A 19,782-nucleotide genomic window follows, 5' to 3' on the forward strand; every position below is an offset into this window, starting at 1 on the left:
CAAAGGAAAAAATTGGATAAGTGTGAGTAGGACTCATGCCCTGAGGGTTTCATACAAACATAATTACATATATAGATAGTAGTAATAATAATAATAATAATAATAATAAAATTTCATGTGTCTCTATGGCCTGGTGCAAATCTTCTCATTGGACATTACTTTGACAACTTGTGGGCCCATAACACATCCCAGCTATCCAATCAGGGAAAGAGGACATACAGTTTAAGATGAAATCTGTATCATATCATTCTGGCGACTTCTCACATCGTTGAACAGAGAATGCTGAACATTTAATGTGTATTAAGTAAGCAATTCTGTATTAGTGATACACATAATCTTGTGCATATCTGGATTACTTAATGGCTAAAATGGTCATCCAGTTACAGTTGTTGGATGCCTATCTAAAAACTTCTGGGGACAACAACTATTTAATTTTCAGTATTTCATATAGCTAGCTACTGACCGAATTTAAAAATTTAAAATGCTGTCATAATCAACTAGTCAAGCAATATGTTAAAGGTCTTACACAATAAGTCTAAACCCCCACTAACACTCACACAATAATGAAAGGAAAAAAGTTTATCACTTACCACTTTTTTCTGTTCACGCAGTAAAAAGATGTTTACATTTATTACTTCTTTACATCTGACTCTATATCCAACACATTTTGCAGACAGTAAATGCATATATCACTGAATGGACGTACAAAATTATATCATTGTGCAACACATAGTAGAGAAGATAGGGTGTCGTATACACAGCTGAATGTAAAACCAGCTTTTCTTAAAATACTGTGCAAGTTACCCAGACTGTACTCATCCATTATTAGATAATGATAACACTTTGTACTATATTTAATGCACTAACTCATTTGTAAAGCAGTTGAACAATGGAAAATCCAGGATGAAATGCAACAATATTATGAATAGAGTAGTTGCTATTCACCATATAGCGGAGATGCTGAGTTGCGGATAGGCACAACAAAAAGACTGTCACAGAATGAGCTTTCGGCCAGCAAGACCTTTGTTGGAAAAATACAGAGAAGACAGAGCGCGCGCGCGTGCGCACACACACACACACACACACACACACACACACACACAATGGTGAGTGGCAACTATCCTTTTCGTCATCGGTAAAGTAACTGGATGTTGGAAGCTGTTTTATACATATAGATTCAGTTCTTCATAGAATTAGGGTTGGGGGATTACTTCTAATCACTAGAAATGTAAGAGTGCTTCATCATAGATGCTAGCAGATTGTGGAATTAGTCCATTTTGAAATCTAAAATGTTCATTATATAAATTTTTATAAGTTTATTATAATCCACTAATTAGTTGCATGAGCAGAGTTGGTAAGCATCTCCCCTGTGGGTATGCACTACAGCATATTTGAGCAATTAGTTTAAAAAGAAAAATGAAAAATAGCTTGCAAAAATTATGCTCACATCTCTCTCTTCATTTTTGGCATTTGTATTTCATAATTTTAATGGACTCTGATTTTTCAGGTGATACCCACAATTGCGACCAGTAATGCTACAATTCAGCAAGGAGGAACAACTCGGATAATAAATATTGCCCCATCTAGGAGACTGAGTGTATTGGGAGTGCCTCAAGGACATGCTGGAAGCCTACAACTTACGTCAAACAATGCAAATGGCAGTGAACTTCCTGGAAGAGGAACTGTGTCCTTGGTTGCCATTGGTCAACCAACTATGGCAACAGTTTCATCATCACATCCCACCCTCGTCAGTTCTTTGTCATCACCACCGAGACAACGAGCAACGACACCAGCGGGACGTCCGGGTGTTCAGCAGGCTGCAGTGCCGCGGAAGAGGGCCAGACTGTCTGACCTTCAGGAACGCCCTCCTCCAAATGAGGAAGTTGCAACCATGCGCCATAGTGTTCAGGAACAAAAGACAATACGCATGCGTGAACTGTGTGAACAGTATGCGGAGCATGCTGCTGAGGCCTTTTTTCTACAGGCTGGAGGCAACATGATGGACTATCACATATGGCGTAAAAAGCCATCCACTCCACAGTTCCTACATTTCCTTCGTACTCACCGCCTCGATCCAGACGATGATGATGAAGACCTCACACAACAACTGTCTGCTACTGTAGCAAATGCTTCACAGAATGCAGATTTGAAAGTGCCTTCGTCTGTTTCATCTTCACCAAGTCCAGTGCAAGGTAATATCCTAATTGAACTGCATGTGTTAACACTTAAGTAGAGTCCTGGATCCAGATAACATCTCTTCTTAATGTTGTAAAAGTGGTGTTGTTAACTGCCATAAAAATGTGGATTTTCAGAAAATATAATTATTGTGAACAACATCCATAATTCTGACTCTGTTATTCGTTACATCCTTGTATAGCTTGGAATATTCTAGAGTAGCTTACAATTTATTAGAAAAGGACTTTGCCATTTGAAACATGTCAAGATTTATTCACTTTGAAAGTGATGTATTTAATTATACTGAACTAGCAACCTGCCTCAGCGTTGCACAGGATGCACTTATACCGCAGAAAAATTAGAAAAAAAAGAGAAACTGCAAATGAGGGAAGCAAATTATAATTTTTGAAACTTCGAGAAATACTCATATGCAGTAAGAAACCTAGAAGTTGTCATATGTGCCCCCCCCCCCCCCCCCCCCCCCGAAAAAAGGTCAATTATTTTCAGTTTTTAAAAATTAGGCCACTTTCTTGCATTTTTAAAATTTTTGCACAAAGTGGTTCATATTCAGAAGATAACTGTAATTTCAAAAATATTCCTCATAAAAGTCTACACCTAAAAGTCAGAATAACTGTTTTAGAGATATAACAGTTGGAATTGTATTCTGTCAATGCATATTTTTTGCAGGTTTCATGATTTTTTTAAAATACAAGATTAGATGCCCAACAATGAAAATGGCAAGTCCCTATTCACTTGTCGTTCTTGTAACACTGTCGTTACGGTATTTCCGTAAATATTTCCATTGTCATTGATGTTATGTCATAAACTTGTTTAGGATGTGTGGGGCAGTTCAGTTTTTTGTGTTGTGTAGTGTTTCTTCTTACTATCTTTCCTGTGGACTGTAAAAAGAATAATACTGGTCCCTACGCTTGTTTTATTTGCGGTACATCTATTTTGGAAGGAGAGACATCAAAAATGATGGAGGGTCACTTTGATACTTGCAGAATGGAAGGATAAGGCCCACACTCTTCTAAAAATGTTGGAGTGATTGAAACTATGTCAACATAATGTAAAGAAACTAATTAACCACAAAGCTACACATGCAGATGATAGAAGTTTAAGATCGTTTTTGTCTTATATTTTCAGTTTCAAAAAAGGTTATTATGTACTGAAAAATGTGACTTAGAGGCTTGGGAAAAAAACCCTCTTGTGGAATGTTTGAAGTTCGTTGTTTAACTTTGGAACACACACTGCCTGAGAAAGCACAGGTACACGAAGACAATTTTGGTAGAAAGGTTACCAAATGCATCAACAGTGTTTTGTGTTCAGTAGCTGCAGAAGTCCATTATCATCAAGATTGCTATTCTGAATTAGTGCTGACTCCTCCATTGTTTGAAAAAGTGGCTGCTTTCATTATACCAACTCTGATGCTGCTTTTCAAGAAGTATGAAATTTTGTAAATTCATCAAAGGAATGTCAGTTTTCACTGTACAGTTTACTGCAGTAAGCCAATGAATGTCCCCCTACGGGTGGGAGTTAGAATAGGCCCATTGTATTCCTGCTTGTTGTAAGTGGCAACTAAAAGAAGTCTCCTACTTTTCAGCCTTCAGTATTATGGTCCCCTTTAGAGTTAGACCTCAACACTTCCAAATTTTTCACAAGTGCAGGCCATTTGGTGAAGGACACCTTACGTGGTGTGTCATATAGACCGTCTGCACCTATTATTTCATGGCTCTGCAACTCCACTCATAATCTAGCTAGTTGGGTGAGGACACCTTATGGGGTATATAATTTACTTCTGTTGTCTGCTGTCCTCTTTTGCCCCCATGACAATATTAGATTTCTTTGCACCCAATATCCATCACGGTAGCCAGTCTGTTGTGGAGGGGCCAACTTTTCCCCTTTTGGTTGTAGCCCCCTGACAACATAGGAATATCACACTGCTGATGCCTGTGCTGCAACTTCCCCACGTATGCCAAGGAGTAGATGCCTTTCTACCTGGGACATCAGAACTACCAGCAATGGCCATCCTGCCAGGTTGCCTTTGCTGAGTTGGGGTACTGCCCGTGGGGAGAGCCCTAGGTTGGAGTGGTGGCATTAGGGCAGATGATCCACAATGAAGCGGACCAAGACAACTTTTGCTGGTGACCAGATGTCCCCCAGCAGTCTCTAAGAAAGTGAAGGTAGACTAAAGAGCCAACTCACATGATCCCAAATCATTCCTCTCCCTAACTATGCTATGGGAGGAAAGGAGTGCAGCGAAAAAATAGTAGTATTCACCTCGGTATTTGGTATGCAGCAGAACCGATGGGGATCTTTTCTGGTTACAAAGCCTCTATTTTTAGTAGACAATCTATAGGATAAGTTGGGGGAAGTGACAGTGCTGTCCAAAATGTGCAGTGGATCTGTCCTCATTCAGGCAGCATACCCAATCCAGTCACAGTCTTTGCTTGCCTGTGACAAGCTGGATGATATTCCCATTTCCATCGCTCCCCATAAAAGCCTAAACATGGCCCAAGGGATTATTTTCCATTGAAACCTCCTGTTGCAGTCTGACGACGATTTATGTGCCAATTTGGCAATTTAGAACGAAGGGGTGTTCACCTTGTGCAGCACATTTATAGGGGACCTAAAGATAATAGGATTATTACCAGTGCCTTCATTTTGGCCTCTGTGGGTGATTCGTTACCTGAAAAGGTCATGGTGATGATATACCACTACGACATAGAACCATACATGCCCCCCCCCCCTCCACCCCTCTCTTTGTGGTGCTTTAAATGCTGGAAATTCGGGCACATGTCTTTGCATTGCAATTCCAGCACCACATGTAGAGACTGCGGACGTCCACTGCATCCGAATACTCCATGTGACCCTCCTCTCTCCTGTGTCAACTGTAGAGAGCACCACACTCTCCCTGCTTTGTGGAGTGCACAGTACTCTGAAAGGAGAGGAAAATTACGGAGTGCAAGACCCTTGAAAAGCTGACTTACTGAGAGGCTAAACAGAATTATGAAGGGTTGAACCCCATTTGAATGCTATCATCCTGTCATCTTAATACTACGACATCGCCCTCGCTGGCAATGGTAGTCTCCTCGGCTAAGCCTATAGTGGGCCATCAGGGCAGCCCAACTGCATCCCCCTCTTGGTGATTGGGGCACCTCTTCCATTGATAACTGCTCCCCCCCCTCAAATGCCATGGCAGTCGGTCCCGATCCCCTCATCCACTAGCCGGAGAAGCAACAGCCTCCACTGGCTCTCACAGTGAACGGTCCGTTGGATCTCTACCTTCCAACATCTCCCCCCATGCGAAAGTGTATACCAGCCAGTGCCTGAAGGAGCTAAAAGCTGCTGGTTGAAGAGCTTCACAGTCTTCATCTGTACCTGAAGTTACATTGGAGAAGCCCTCCCAACAAGCCACTTAAGACCAGTGAGGGGGCAAGCTGACCAAGACGAAGACTGTAAGGAAATGAGAGACTCCAGTGGCTCCCACATGTACCCTCCCTATCAGCTTCACGTTTGAGGATGAGGTGGAGATTTTAGCATTCCCCAAGGACCAAGATCTCACTGACACCTCAGCTGTAATGGAAATGGTGGATAAAAGTACTCAATTGGTGGCGGTAGGTGACCATGAGGCCTGAACTGCCTCCTTGGTCCCTTCAAGCCTTCCCCCACAACAGTGGAATTGTGGCTGTTTCTTCCACCACCAGACAGAGCTGTGACAACTCTTAAGCATTACACCTGCTTTCTGCTTTGCCCTTCACAAAATCTGGTTTCCAGCAATGCGGGTCCCCACCCTTTGTGGTTATCGGGAATATTAAAAAAACACGAAATAACTATAACAGGGTGTCCGGTGGAATATGTGTATATATATATGTCCTTACCTCCGTATATAGCGAACCTATGCCCCTTCAAATACTTTCGAAGCTGTAGCTGTCAGGGTGAGGACAATGCAGGAAATTGCCATCTGCCTTCCTCCAGATGATGACATTCCACAACATGCCTTGGTTGCACTAGTTTCTCAACTCCCCCCACGTTTCCTGCTTTTGGGTGATTTCAACACCCATAACACTTGGTGGGGTGGAACCAAGATTACTGGCTGTGGTAAAGATGTAGAGATTCTATTAACTCAACTCTACTTTTGCCTCCTAAATGCAAGTGCCCCCACTCACTTCAGTGTGGTGCGTGGCACATACTCGCCGATTGATCGCACTGTTTGCAGTCCTGGCCTTCTACCATCTATCCACAGGTGAGCTCACGATGACTTGTGGTAGTGACCACTTTCCGCTCTTCCTGTACCTCCCCCGGCATCACTTACCTGGATGCTTGCCCAGATGGGCTCTTGCCAAGGTTGACTGGGATGCTTTCACCTCTGCTACCACCATTGGATCTCCATTGGGTGGCAACATTGATATGGTGATTCAGAACACTACTAGTACCATTGTTTCTGCAGCTGAATTGGCAATCCCTTGTTTCTCAAGTTGCCCCTGGCAGAAGACAGTGCCTTGGTGGTCACCAGGAATCGCAGCAGCCCTCCAACGTTCAGCAGCCCTCCAACGTTTTAAACGGCATCCATCCCTGGACCCGTGCCCGAGTCCATCAGCTAATCAAATGATGGAAGCAGGAGTATTGGGAATGATATGTCTCCACCATTGGAACACTAACCTCTCCGTCCCAGGTTTGGACTAAGATCAGGTGCCATTATGGATATTGGACACATGTAGGTATAACTGTGATTTCCATGAATCGAGCTATCTACACCGACCCAGACGCAATTGCAGAGCGTTTTGCTGGGTATTATTCACAAACTTCTGTGTCTGAGAATTACCAACCTGCCTTTCATACCCTAAAATAGCGAGTGGAACGACAATACTTGTGTGTTACTGCACACCACCCTGAGTTATATAATGTTCCATTCAGTGACTGTGAATTTTTCAATGCTCGTGGACACTGTCCCAAAACAGCTTGTGGGCCAGACCGTATCCATCCTCAAATGCTCAAATGTTTAAAAACACCTATCAGAGGATTACCAGTACCACCTCCCTGTCATCTTCAACCACATCTGGAGCGATGGCAAGTTTTCATCACAATGGCAAGAATGTATCATGGTTCCAGTGCTAAAACTTGATAAGAACCCACTACATATAGATATCATCTTGTTAGTCTCATCAATGTTCTGTGCCTGCTGAATGCCAGCAGTTGTGTGCCTTGAGCCTCAGGGCCTTCTGACTCCATCTCAGGGTGCCTTTTGCCAAGGTCACTCCATCACTGACAACTTGATATACCTGGAGTCTGACATCCAAAAACGCCTTGTCCTGCTATCATCATCTTATTGCCGTCTTTTTTGACCTGACGAAAGCCTAGACACCACCTGGTGGCATCGCATCCTCGCTACATTGCACGAGTGGGGTCTCTGGGGCCCGCTCCCGATTTTTCTACAGAACTTTTTATCGCTCTGCACCTTCAGCGTTTGAGTCAGTGCTTCACACAGGAGCCCCCATATCTGAGAGAATGGGGTCCCAGAGGGCTCTGTACTGAGAGCCCCTCTCTTTTTAGTGGCCATTAAAGGCCTCACAGCAGCTGTGGGGTCGTCAGTATTACCATTTTTGTGTGCTGACGACTTTCACATTTCCTTTTGCTCCTCTACAGTTGATGTGGCTGAATGTCGCCTACAGGGAACCATACAAAAGATGCATTAATGGGCCCTAACCACGGCTTTCAGTTTTCCGCCGCCAAGACTTACATCATGAACTTTTGTCGCCATTGCACAGTTCACCCTCACCCACAGCTTTATCTTGTGACAATATCATTAATGTTGTGGACTCTTATCGCTTTTTAAGCCTGGTTTTCAACACCTACTTAACTTGGGTTCCCCATCTTTGTCACCATAAGCAGCACCGTAACATTCTTCAATGCCTGGGTCATGTCTGGGGTGCAGATTGCCCTAAACAGTTACTGCTGTACAAAGCCCTTGTACAAACCCATCTTGACTATGGAAGACTGGCAAATGGTTCAGCGCCACCCTCAGCACTGTGGATGCTGGACCCTATACACCATTATGGAATACGACTTGTGATGGGACCTTTTTGAACAAGCCCAGTGGACAGCATGATCATATAAGATGTGGTTCCTCCATTGCGGATCAGACAACAACAACTGCTTGCCAATTGTACCGTGCACCTTCGGAGCTCGCTTCAATATCGAAATTACTATCTCCTTTTTCCCTAACAGGGCAAACCATCTGCAACAGTGGCCTAGATCAGGGATTACAATTGCCGCCCCTGTCCAGTTCCTTTTTACTGAACTCGAGTCTTTCCCTTTACCACCTCTCCTCTGGGTCCACTCACATATACCTCCAAGGTGTATACTTCAACCACAGCAGTCTTCCGCCACCTATTTCCTTCTATTCTTGACATGTCCCAGGGTAGAGGAAATTTTCACTGATGGTTGATGGTCATATTGGGTTCACTTCTGCTCATGGAGGGCATAATGAACAGTGCTCCTTGCCAGATGGCTGCAGAGTTTTCACTGCTGAGTTAGTTGCCATCCCTTGAACTCTTGAGCATACCCGTTACAGCACCGGTGAGTCTTTCCTCACCTTAAGCGACTCCTTGAGCGCCTTACAAGCTCTCAACCAGATCTATTCTCACCATTCTTTGGTAATGGCTACCAAAGAATCTATTTACGTTCTCAAACAATGTGGACAGGCAGTGGTTTTCATATGGCCCCCGGGACATGTAAAAATCCTGGGAAATGAACTTGCTGATAGGCTGGCCAAAGAGGCTATTCATAAACAGAGTCTGGAGATTGGCACAGCAGAAAGTAATCTCCTGTTGGTCTGACATCGTAAAGTTTTGGGTTATGGAATGTGGAATGGTGCTCCCTGACTTTGCCAAATAAGTTACTTATGTAAAGGAGATGACGAATGTGTCGTTCTACATGTGAGCCTATCACAAGGACTCCATTGTCCTTTGCCGGCTCTGCATCAGTCATACTTGGCTGACTCACTATCAACTGCTGTGTCGATGAGGGCCCTTCCCAGTGTTGCTGTGGTTCACTTTTGACAGTGGTCCACATCATGTTGGAGTGTCCATCTTTAGCCACCTTGAGACGGACTTTTAATCTTCCTGACACACTACCTGTTGTGTTAGGTGACAATGCCTCTGTGGCTGATCTACTTTTAAATTTTATTTGAGAGAGGTGTTTTTTCACTCAGTCTAAGAGTGGCCTTCTCTCCCAGGCCGTCATCCTACCTGTGTTTTATCCTGCCTCACTCCCTTTCGTGCTACCTGTTCGAATTAGTGTTCATCTTGTCACCATCTGTGTTTCTCTTGCTTTCTGCCTTTAGGCTGGGGATTTTAGTGTGTTCTAGAATGGCTGGCTCATCCTTTTTTATTCTTGCCATCAGCCAGTCAAGGCCATCTACTTTGTTGTTTTTAATATCGTTTATTGTTTTTTTCCTTTTCATTAATGTTTTCAGTTTTGGCTTTATACTTTTATTTCCTTCTTCAATACGGTTAGACACATAGTTTTACACTTTTTGTTCCTTCCCTGAATTTCAAGCAATAGGGTTCCTTTGGGGGTATGGTTTTAATCTGAGACCTGTGTGACTAAGAAAAAAGGAAATGATAACCACGCAGCGTAGTCTCTTTAATCTCCAAACCAACCACCAAGCCAGAGAATGTCTTCCAGAAGGAGATAAAATAACCATAAAGACGCTAAAATACAAATTGACTGAATACTACAGTGTCGGAGTCCTGTTAGCCACAACGCGCACCTCTCTCCCTACCCCCATTTCCCTTCCTCCGTTGTTTGTTTTCGTGGCAGTGGCTGCAAACTGTTCAACCAGTGGTACAATGGATGCGCTATCAATGAAAAAGATAAGTGTACGAAAAAAGTGGAAATAGCTGAAGACATTAACCATGAAGACAGAAGAATGACTCCTTACAGAATTGTCAAATATCCAGAAATCACCGACTTGACTGAGAGTGCTGGTGTTATGATTCTTGAAACTATACAAGAAATTGTGTAGGGTGTGGTTGTGTCAAAGAAGAAAGGTAGTGAACAATCCCATGTGAGAAAATGTACAGCAATATTCCACGTGATTGTCTGCTAAGAGCCTTGATTTATTCATCTCCCTTTTGCAGCTTGGTCTTGCAGTGTACTCGTTTCATAAAATGAGATCAAAAACCATTGTTGAAATTGTCTCAAACATGGATTTCTGCTCTTCCTAGAGTAGTATGGCTTTTGAGGCTTCTGCTGTTCAGTTATAGAAACCAGGTATTTCTCATTATTTGTTCTCGAACAATGACAGGTAAAAGTACATTTAATGTTATGGGTGGAATCAGGTGTATGACTGCTGGAAGCACTGCAAAAAATCAGAAAGTAATAAAACTCTCTCATCTACAACTCTAATAAAACATCAAGTGCCCAAAATATTATAAGGAGTGATCAAAAAATCGCTGTTTGAGGGCATTGTTGCAGCCTATATGCGTTGTGGCACAACTCCAACATGTGTATGTAAGTACTGTGGATGAGTGTGATATTCATGTCTTTGAACATGCATGTAGTAAATGCGGAAACATAGAACTATGCGACCAACTTGCTGTTATTCTTTTCTTGGGTGCTGTAGGACAAACACCAGTAGACATTCACATAGGAGAAGGAAGAATGTGTATGGGGCAGCACTTCTGTTAAATACCATACCTGGGAAAACTGCGACACGGGATGCTGCTGCTTCACGATAACGCGTCTCCCCATGTGGATATCACACCTTCAATCTCTTAAAAAGGGCCTTGAATGGTCAATGATTCTTGTTGGACAAGGATGTGCACCAGGCTGTTAAGGACTTTTTCACACAGCAGGGCACAGTGTTTAACCAAATGGGTGTTTTCAACCTGGTGCATCAGTGGGATGATTGCCTCAGTGCTCACATAGATTTTGCGTTTGGCATACCAATTCTGGACTGTACACCTGCGAACAGATACTTCTTTGTTACCCTCTTATACTATGCTATCGTTCTGAAGGCAGGATCGAGTTGGAATTGAAAAAATTGTTCTGTGGAATTCCAACTCGGAAGGAAATTCATTAAAGTGACAGTGCCTTGCAATCATGATTTTGCTTGGATGATGGGGAAGTTCTTACGGCAACCTTCTAGTCCTTCTTGGCGGAGTTTTACGGAGAAAATTACAGCTGGTGAACCTTACACGAAATTGCAGGTATTAGCATTTCTCTTCAACAACAATCCACCCATAGTCTGTAACACCATATTAACTGTTTTATCTTATGCCATCACGGAGATTCGGTGAATTGTACAACAAACAATTTTTGTGCCAGTTGACTGACCACTCTACATGGAAGCTAAAGATATATTTGCTGTGGAAACTAACGGAGAGAATGACCTATTTACTGATATAGTTATGCGATTAAAAGGCATTCATGCAATTGATAATATCTTTTCTAGGAGCAAGAGGCTTTTTAATGAAAGACAGCAGAGTCTCAACTATTGGAGAATATGGTACTGCTTCTGTTCCCCACACACTTATTGCCATGCATACCCAAGGACAGTTCAGGCTAACTACACAGTATTATGTGCTCCTTCCACCATCAGAGTGGAAGAAATGCCAGTGATGGGGAAAGAGGAGCAACATTTTAAAGATTGTCTTTCTAACTTGACGTGAAAATACTCCAGCCTTCAGCAGTGTGGAAAAAGGTCAAGTGATGGAAAAGCTAATGAATCAATCTGTTGACACAATGGATGATATTAAGCTAAGCAAAGAGGGAAATCTTCACAGTTGCGCATATAGTATTGCAAGGCATTTCATGCAGGCTGAGTGCAAGGGAACTACATATACTTGTACATTGTGTGAGAGCTATACTCCCCATCTTCCATACAACTGTACATTTTCCTTATGCTAAGACATGCAAGTTGTTGACTTGGAAAAGCTGAAAGAAATCATGAACCCATGGAATGAAATTTTCACTCTGCAGGGGAGTGTGCGGTGATATGAAACTTCCTGATAGATTTAAACTGTGTGCCAGACCGAGACTTGAACTCCGGACCTTTGCCTTTCGTGGGCAAGTGCTCTACCAACTGAGCTACCCAAGAATGACTCACGCTCCATCCTCACAGCTTTACTTCCACCAGGTGGAAGTAGGAGACGAGGTATTAGCGGAAGTAAAGCTGTGAGGATGGGTTGTGAGTCGTGCTTGGGTAGCTCAGTTGGTAGAGCACTTGTCTGCGAAAGGCAAAGGTCCCGAGTTCAAGTCTCGGTCCAGAACACAGTTTTAATCTGCCAGGAAGTTTCATGAACCCATGGAGTTTAATTAATTCATCAATGACAGCTTTCTCACAGTTTGAGGCTCTGGTAAGTATTGGCACAAAGTGTAGACCACTATGGTGATCGGACAAGCCTAATGAAGAACTTGAAGTTTTGGGGGGTGTTCCACATGGAAGATGTTTCAGTGACAGTGTGTTAAACAGATGGATTTGTGGAATGCCAGTAGGCGATCACGTATCTGAAGCAATGAAACAGTTCTGCAATGTACATTCTGTCTCCAGTTTTCAACCTGTTGAATTGAGAAGTGGTCGGATAGAAATTGATGAGAAAATTCGCAAAACATTTCACCCATGGCTGCAACAACATGCCTGTGACCTTTTAGCAAAATTTCACCACAAGTATTTTTTTGTCATAATGGGTATCTTCTAGAAGCGATTTTTGTAAAAATTGGAAGGAAAGGTAGAAAAAAAATTGAATTAGAGGTTGTGGTGGATGATTTTTAACCAGTAGGTGAGGGAACTTTTATTTTTATGCCTGATACTACTACATCCACTGTGAGTATTTTCCGAAAGTTCGAAAACTTTATAAATTATTTCACCCATTTTCCTAATTTACTTTGGGTATAAGTGTGTATGGCAGGATAACTTGTCAGGTGTAACAGTTGTAAATTATTTTCACAAATCTTCCTTATAAATCAATCTATTAGTGAGAACCGTATCAAAATCCCTGCAGTAATTCACACACAGACAGGAAAACGTGGCGGGGGACTTAAATTTATGTTGTGCAGATGTCTTGAACAAAGGTGTAGTGGACTGATATTGTACATGTATACTATTTGTGTGAAGAGAATTTTGAGTGAAATTCGGAATCAGAATTTTATTATCTCATTAGTTACATACATAAAGCATTGAATTAATGTACAGAAGACTCATCAGTATACATAATGCAACTGAAATACATACAGGTTGATTGATACACTTGAAGTGATTTTACATCAAATGTTAGTAATATGAAGATAGTAAAATTTCCTTAAAAATGAAATGAAGAGAGATTTGATACAATAATGATTAGAACTTCTCATACAGATTAAAAGAAGCTAAGGACTTCTGTAACTGGTTACTTTCTACTTTTAATTTTTAATGGTTGTTTTCTGACTGATTATTATTATATTTTATACAGTATTAATTCCAAGGAAATTGTGATTTTACAGTTAGCACGTCATTTGTTACAAATGACACAACCACCGCTACAGCTGGAACAAACCCTGTGAGTAGTAGTCTGCGCTTATCATCACAGACTACAGCAGAGAGAAGCTTACCTCCAAGTTCTGTTGTGAAGCACAAAACATCTACCGTAAATGTGGCACCTCGATTTCATGCACGGCAACATTCTATCTCTGCTCTTTATGATAATTCAATTGGAAGCCAGGAACAAATAGCTGAAAAGGCAAAACAGGTATGCATAATATAAACTATATTCTTCCTTATGTGTGATGTTATTCCATTGTAGGAAATATGATACCCTATGGGGAAATTGAACACACAATTTTTAGTCTTATTTCATTGGTACATATTTTTATTCTGGAGAAGTGTACCAATAGTAGTGATCAGAGTTAGATTATAGAAAGAATGAATTCATGAGAGCAAGTCATAAAGCATACACACTACATATGTTCTGATTTAATACAACAGTACAAAATTTATGATGACATTTTGCAACCTAGTCAACTTGCTTTTCAGTGTAGTTGGTCCACTGTTGCACAGCCTTTCCAATTCCTTCAGAAAAAAAGGAAGTATATTGACAGGCTCCTAAACCATCTCTAAATGGACCAAAAAAATAGAAATCTGAGTGGACGATATGAATACCGTATTCAGGATGTTCCATTATGTTGAAATTCATATTCTGAAAAGTGTGGGCAGTAATGTGCGTGGGCATGCTTCGTTGGGCAAGGAAAGAAAACCATTTGACAGTAAACCTCAATACTTGTCTAAAATTGCAGACTTTGGCTTGCAAAGCAAATCACTGTAACATTTACTGTTGACCCTTTTTCCTGGTAGTATTCCTTAATTGGTCCTTGCACGTTAAGTTGTTTTGGGATGCATTGGTCGCAGATATTACTAAAGCTGAGCCAATTATGGATGATCATGTATGCAGAACCCAGACTAGTTTGCATTTGGCTTGCCACTTCAACAACAGTCACTCATTGGTTATTCAAAGTAAGGTCAGAGACTTGCACAATGTTGCCATCAGTAGTGGATGGTCCTGCTCTTTCTTCATTGTTTGCACTTGTTTGGCTGCTTTTGAATTGGTCAATACATTGGTAAAGATTCTAATAATATCCATCTGAACACTGAAGGTGATAATGTTGAGATAATTGTTATAAAAACTTCAACTTACAATCACTAATATTAGGAATATAACCCTCAGCAAAGAGTTTCGGGGGTTGAACGTCCATCATCTAGCTGTCGAAGTTAATCCTACACAGACATGAACTTCAAAAACGACCCAAGTCCCAAGTTTCAAAACAAATGAAATTATGTGAACATTAAGTCCTCAACCACAGATCTTCCATAGTTGCCCAGTCTAAAAGTCTCTTCATGCTCCTTACATCTTGTCGAAAATTTTGTACCAGTTTTTCCTATATATTTCACTTCATGCCGTGAGTGCTGTATTTGATAAACAGCGGCCTGTTCAGATTTACTTATACTTTTGCCAACTTCATACTTTAAACTATATCCTATTAAATCTGCTGCTGGGAATGCCATCTGGATGTTGCATGGTTAAAAAATGTTCGCCAGTTTCTTATCTCAGATAGATTATATTATGATAAGACAGAGATTTAGGAACTAGGTTTTAAATTGTAAGACATTTCCTGGGGCAGATGTGGATTCTGACCACAATCTATTGGTTATGAACTGCAGATTGAAACTGAAGAAACTGCAAAAAGGTGGGAATTTAAGGAGATGGGACCTGGATAAACTGAAAGAACCAGAGGTTGTAGAGAGTTTCAGGGAGAGCATAAGGGAACAATTGACAGGAATGGGGGAAAGAAATACAGTAGAAGAAGAATGGGTAGCTCTGAGGGATGAAGTAGTGAAGGCAGCAGACGATCAAGTAGGTAAAAAGACGAGGGCTAATAGAAATCCTTGGGTAACAGAAGAAATGTTGAATTTAATTGATGAAAGGAGAAAATATAAAAATGCAGTAAATGAAGTAGGCAAAAAGGAATACAAACGTCTCAAAAATGAGATCGACAGGAAGTGCAAAATGGCTAAGCAGGGATGGCTAGAGGACAAATGTAAGGATGTAGAGGCTTGTCTCACTAGGGGTGAGATAGATACTGCCTACAGGAAAATTAAAGAGACCTTTGGAGAGAAGAGAACCACTTTTATGAATATCAAGAGCTCAGATGGCAAACCAGTTCTAAGCAAAGAAGGGAAGGTAGAAAGGTGGAAGGAGTATATAGAGGGTTTATACAAGGGCGATGTACTTGAGGACAATATTATGGAAATGGAAGAGGATGTAGATGAAGACGAAATGGGAGATAAGATACTGCGTGAAGAGTTTGACAGAGCACTGAAAGATCTGAGTCGAAACAAGGCCCAGGGAGTAGACAACATTCCATTAGAACTACTGATGGACTCGGGAGAGCCAGTCACGACAAAACTCTACCATCTGGTGAGCACAATGTATGAGACAGGCGAAATACCCTCAGACTTCAAGAAGAATATAATAATTCCAATCCCAAAGAAAGCAGGTGTTGACAGATGTGAAAATTACCGAACTATCAGTGTAATAAGTCACAGCTGCAAAATACTAACCCGAATTCTTTACAGACGAATGGAAAAACTGGTAGAAGCGGACCTCGGGGAAGATCAGTTTGGATTCCGTAGAAATGTTGGAACACGTGAGGCAATACTAACCTTACGACTTATCTTAGAAGAAAGATTAAGAAAAGGCAAACCTACGTTTCTAGCATTTGTAGACTTAGAGAAAGCTTTTGACAATGTTAACTGGAATACTCTCTTTCAAATTCTGAAGGTGGCAGGGGTAAAATACAGAGAGCGAAAGGCTATTTACAATTTGTACAGAAACGAGATGGCAGTTATAAGAGTCGAGGGACATGAAAGGGAAGCAGTGGTTGGGAAAGGAGTGAGACAGGGTTGTAGCCTCTCCCCGATGTTATTCAATCTGTATATTGAGCAAGCAGTAAAGGAAACAAAAGAAAAATTCGGAGTAGGTATTAAAATTCATGGAGAAGAAGTAAAAACTTTGAGGTTCGCCGATGACATTGTAATTCTATCAGAGACAGCAAAGGACTTGGAAGAACAGTTGAACGGAATGGACAGTGTCTTGAAAGGAGGATATAAGATGAACATCAACAAAAGCAAAACGAGGATAATGGAATGTAGTCAAATTAAGTCGGGTGATGCTGAGGGAATTAGATTAGGAAATGAGACACTTAAAGTAGTAAAGGAGTTTTGCTATTTAGGGAGTAAAATAACTGATGATGGTCGAAGTAGAGAGGATATAAAATGTAGACTGGCAATGGCAAGGAAAGCGTTTCTCAAGAAGAGAAATTTGTTAACATCGAGTATAGATTTAAGTGTCAGGAAGTCGTTTCTGAAAGTATTTGTATGGAGTGTAGCCATGTATGGAAGTGAAACATGGTCGATAACTAGTTTGGACTAGAAGAGAATAGAAGCTTTTGAAATGTGGTGCTACAGAAGAATGCTGAAGATAAGGTGGGTAGATCACCTAACTAATGAGGAGGTATTGAGTAGGATTGGGGAGAAGAGAAGTTTGTGGCACAACTTGACTAGAAGAAGGGATCGGTTGGTAGGACATGTTTTGAGGCATCAAGGGATCACAAATTTAGCATTGGAGGGCACCGTGGAGGGTAAAAATCGTAGAGGGAGACCAAGAGATGAATACACTAAGCAGATTCAGAAGGATGTAGGTTGCAGTAGGTACTGGGAGATGAAGAAGCTTGCACAGGATAGAGTAGCATGGAGAGCTGCATCAAACCAGTCTCAGGACTGAAGACCACAACAACAACAGTTTCTTATCCTTTGCTGTTTCATCTTCCCATTTCTTCTGGCCCCTACGGGTAATCTTCACATCATATCTGTTATTTACTTCTATCTGTGAATAAAGATTAATTCATGTAACCTATCTGCTGCACTCATTGGAACACTATTTACTGTTCACCAAGCTTCTAAATGCTACTTCCTTATAGAGTGGCAAGACTGGTTGGAAATCACATGTGTTGCAGTTCAGTTAATGAGGATTCAGAAGGTGTGCAGTTTGTCTTGCTTCATTTATCTCAGTGTCCAAGAATGAAACACGGCCTTTATTTTAGAGGTCTGCAGTGAAATTTTTTTTTTGGAACCCATTAAATTTATAGACTCCCGTTAAATTTACAAACTATTTTATAAGTGTTTTCTTCAGTTCCACCTATGAGGAGTGAAATGTTGTCTATGCAGTGTATGTAATATGTTACCTGTTTCATTAACCTCAGTGATACTGCGGGATGGCGGGGGGGGGGGGGGGGGGGGGTCTGCTTTATGCCGACCTTTTGTAAGTATTTTAATCTGATCACTTACTTTTAAAAAACTGAAAAAAGCTTCATTGTTTTTAATGGCTTCTTTTACCAGATTCCATATATGTCTCAAATTTTTCAGTTCAACTTAACGCAAAAATTTCTGTCTCAATAGCAGATGTCGCTTTCCCCAGTGAATGTTGTATTCATTATTTCCAGGTTCAGGGTCATACTTGTGCATCAACATTCCTTTAAAAAATAAGTCAACAGTAAACTTCAACAACAATGAACGATTTTTATTGAAAATCTGTTGACATTGCTAATAGTATGCAAAAAGATACTTTCAGGTTCTAGATCATACTTGTACACTAATAACTCTTTAATAAATTATGGTGTTAATATAATTCAACAACTTTTTTTTTCATAGTGTGTGATGGAAAATGCCTTGGTATTGCTATAGTTAAAGGATCATCAGATTTTAAATTTCTTCCAGATTATTAGTGAAAATATCTGCCATTGTGCCTAAAATACTTGAACCCATAGCTAGCCCATTTTGCGAATGTAAAATTTGTTATTAAACAAAAAAGTTTAAAATCAGTGGCAAACCACATCAGCTTGGTGAATTCAAACATCTCCTATCTCGATAACTTTTTATGCTTGAGAAGATTATTTTCAATTATCTCAATCATATTATCCACTGGAATCTTAGCATACAAGTTTTTAATGTCCAGGGAGACTAGTCTGAAGGATTCAGTTCCGGCTTATCTATAATTTTGTTAATCAGGGCCGTACTGTTCCTTTCAGAATAGCTGTTACCAACCATTTAATTGTCCCTAGGGAAATGGTTGAGTAGATTTGTCAATTTATAAGCAGGACTCCTGTGTCTAGTCACTGATTTTAACTATTTTCATTTAATAACAAATATTACATCCAGGAAAATGGACTAGTTATGGATTCAAGTATGCTGGGCACAATGGCGGATATTTTTTATTAAGAATCTGCAAGATAGTTTTTTTTAAATCTGATGATCCTTTAATAGAAAGGATAACATAATACAAATAGTAGGCAGACAACATGGAGTTGCTCATAGGTCAAATTGAAGATGGGTAATAATCAGTTCTACTTTAGAGCTCAAAAATAATGGCGATATTTCATTCTTGGTCCTTGAGGTAATGAGGCAAGACAAATCACATGCCTTCAAGATCTTCAGAAAGTTAACTGCAATAGATGTTGTGATTCCCAGGCAGGATGACACCTTCCCATGCCAACATTTTCGTGGGTTGCTTGAAGGGAACTTCAGTCGGATCCATAAGCCTTCAGCCTGTGATTTTGTTTAGTTACATTGATGATATCTTTGCCACATGGACTCATAGTGAGGCTGACATCTTAAAATTTTTGGTATCTCTTTAACACATTCCCCAAATTAAATTTCACCTAGTCTTATTCCTAATCCCATGCTACTCTTTTTACATTCACCTCATTTTCAAAGGATCGACTACATAGTCTGTTCACATTAAACCTTCTGAAAAACAAGAGTACTTACATTTTGACAGTAGTCTTCCTTTCCATGTCAAACATTCCCTGCCATACAGCCTTGACATATTTGCTCAGATGCAGACTCTTTACAACAATACGTTACCATTCTCCCCTCGTCCTTCACTCGATGCGTTCGTCGTACCAGCCTAGTTCAAAAGCAGATTTCCTGGGCATCACACCAATCCTAATATTGCTGATGCCTTCAGAAAACAGCTTAGGAGTACACCTGGTGTCACTCAGTATTATCTTGGT

General features: G+C 40.9%; 1 protein-coding gene across 4 annotated transcripts in view; it reads left to right on the plus strand.

Moving 5' to 3' along the window:
- The window catches only part of LOC124802186 (helicase domino), a 436,722-nt gene that overhangs the window by 23,849 nt on the left and 393,091 nt on the right, over positions 1-19,782 (plus strand). For all 4 annotated transcript variants that reach the window (XM_047263133.1, XM_047263131.1, XM_047263130.1 and 1 more), the window contains 2 exons: positions 1,508-2,192; positions 13,663-13,907. In XM_047263133.1, the coding sequence (XP_047119089.1) occupies positions 1,508-2,192; positions 13,663-13,907 (930 nt within the window). The remainder of the gene's footprint in view (positions 1-1,507; positions 2,193-13,662; positions 13,908-19,782) is intronic.

Source organism: Schistocerca piceifrons, chromosome 1 (assembly GCF_021461385.2).
Source record: "Schistocerca piceifrons isolate TAMUIC-IGC-003096 chromosome 1, iqSchPice1.1, whole genome shotgun sequence".
In the NCBI taxonomy this organism is placed as follows: domain Eukaryota; kingdom Metazoa; phylum Arthropoda; class Insecta; order Orthoptera; family Acrididae; genus Schistocerca; species Schistocerca piceifrons.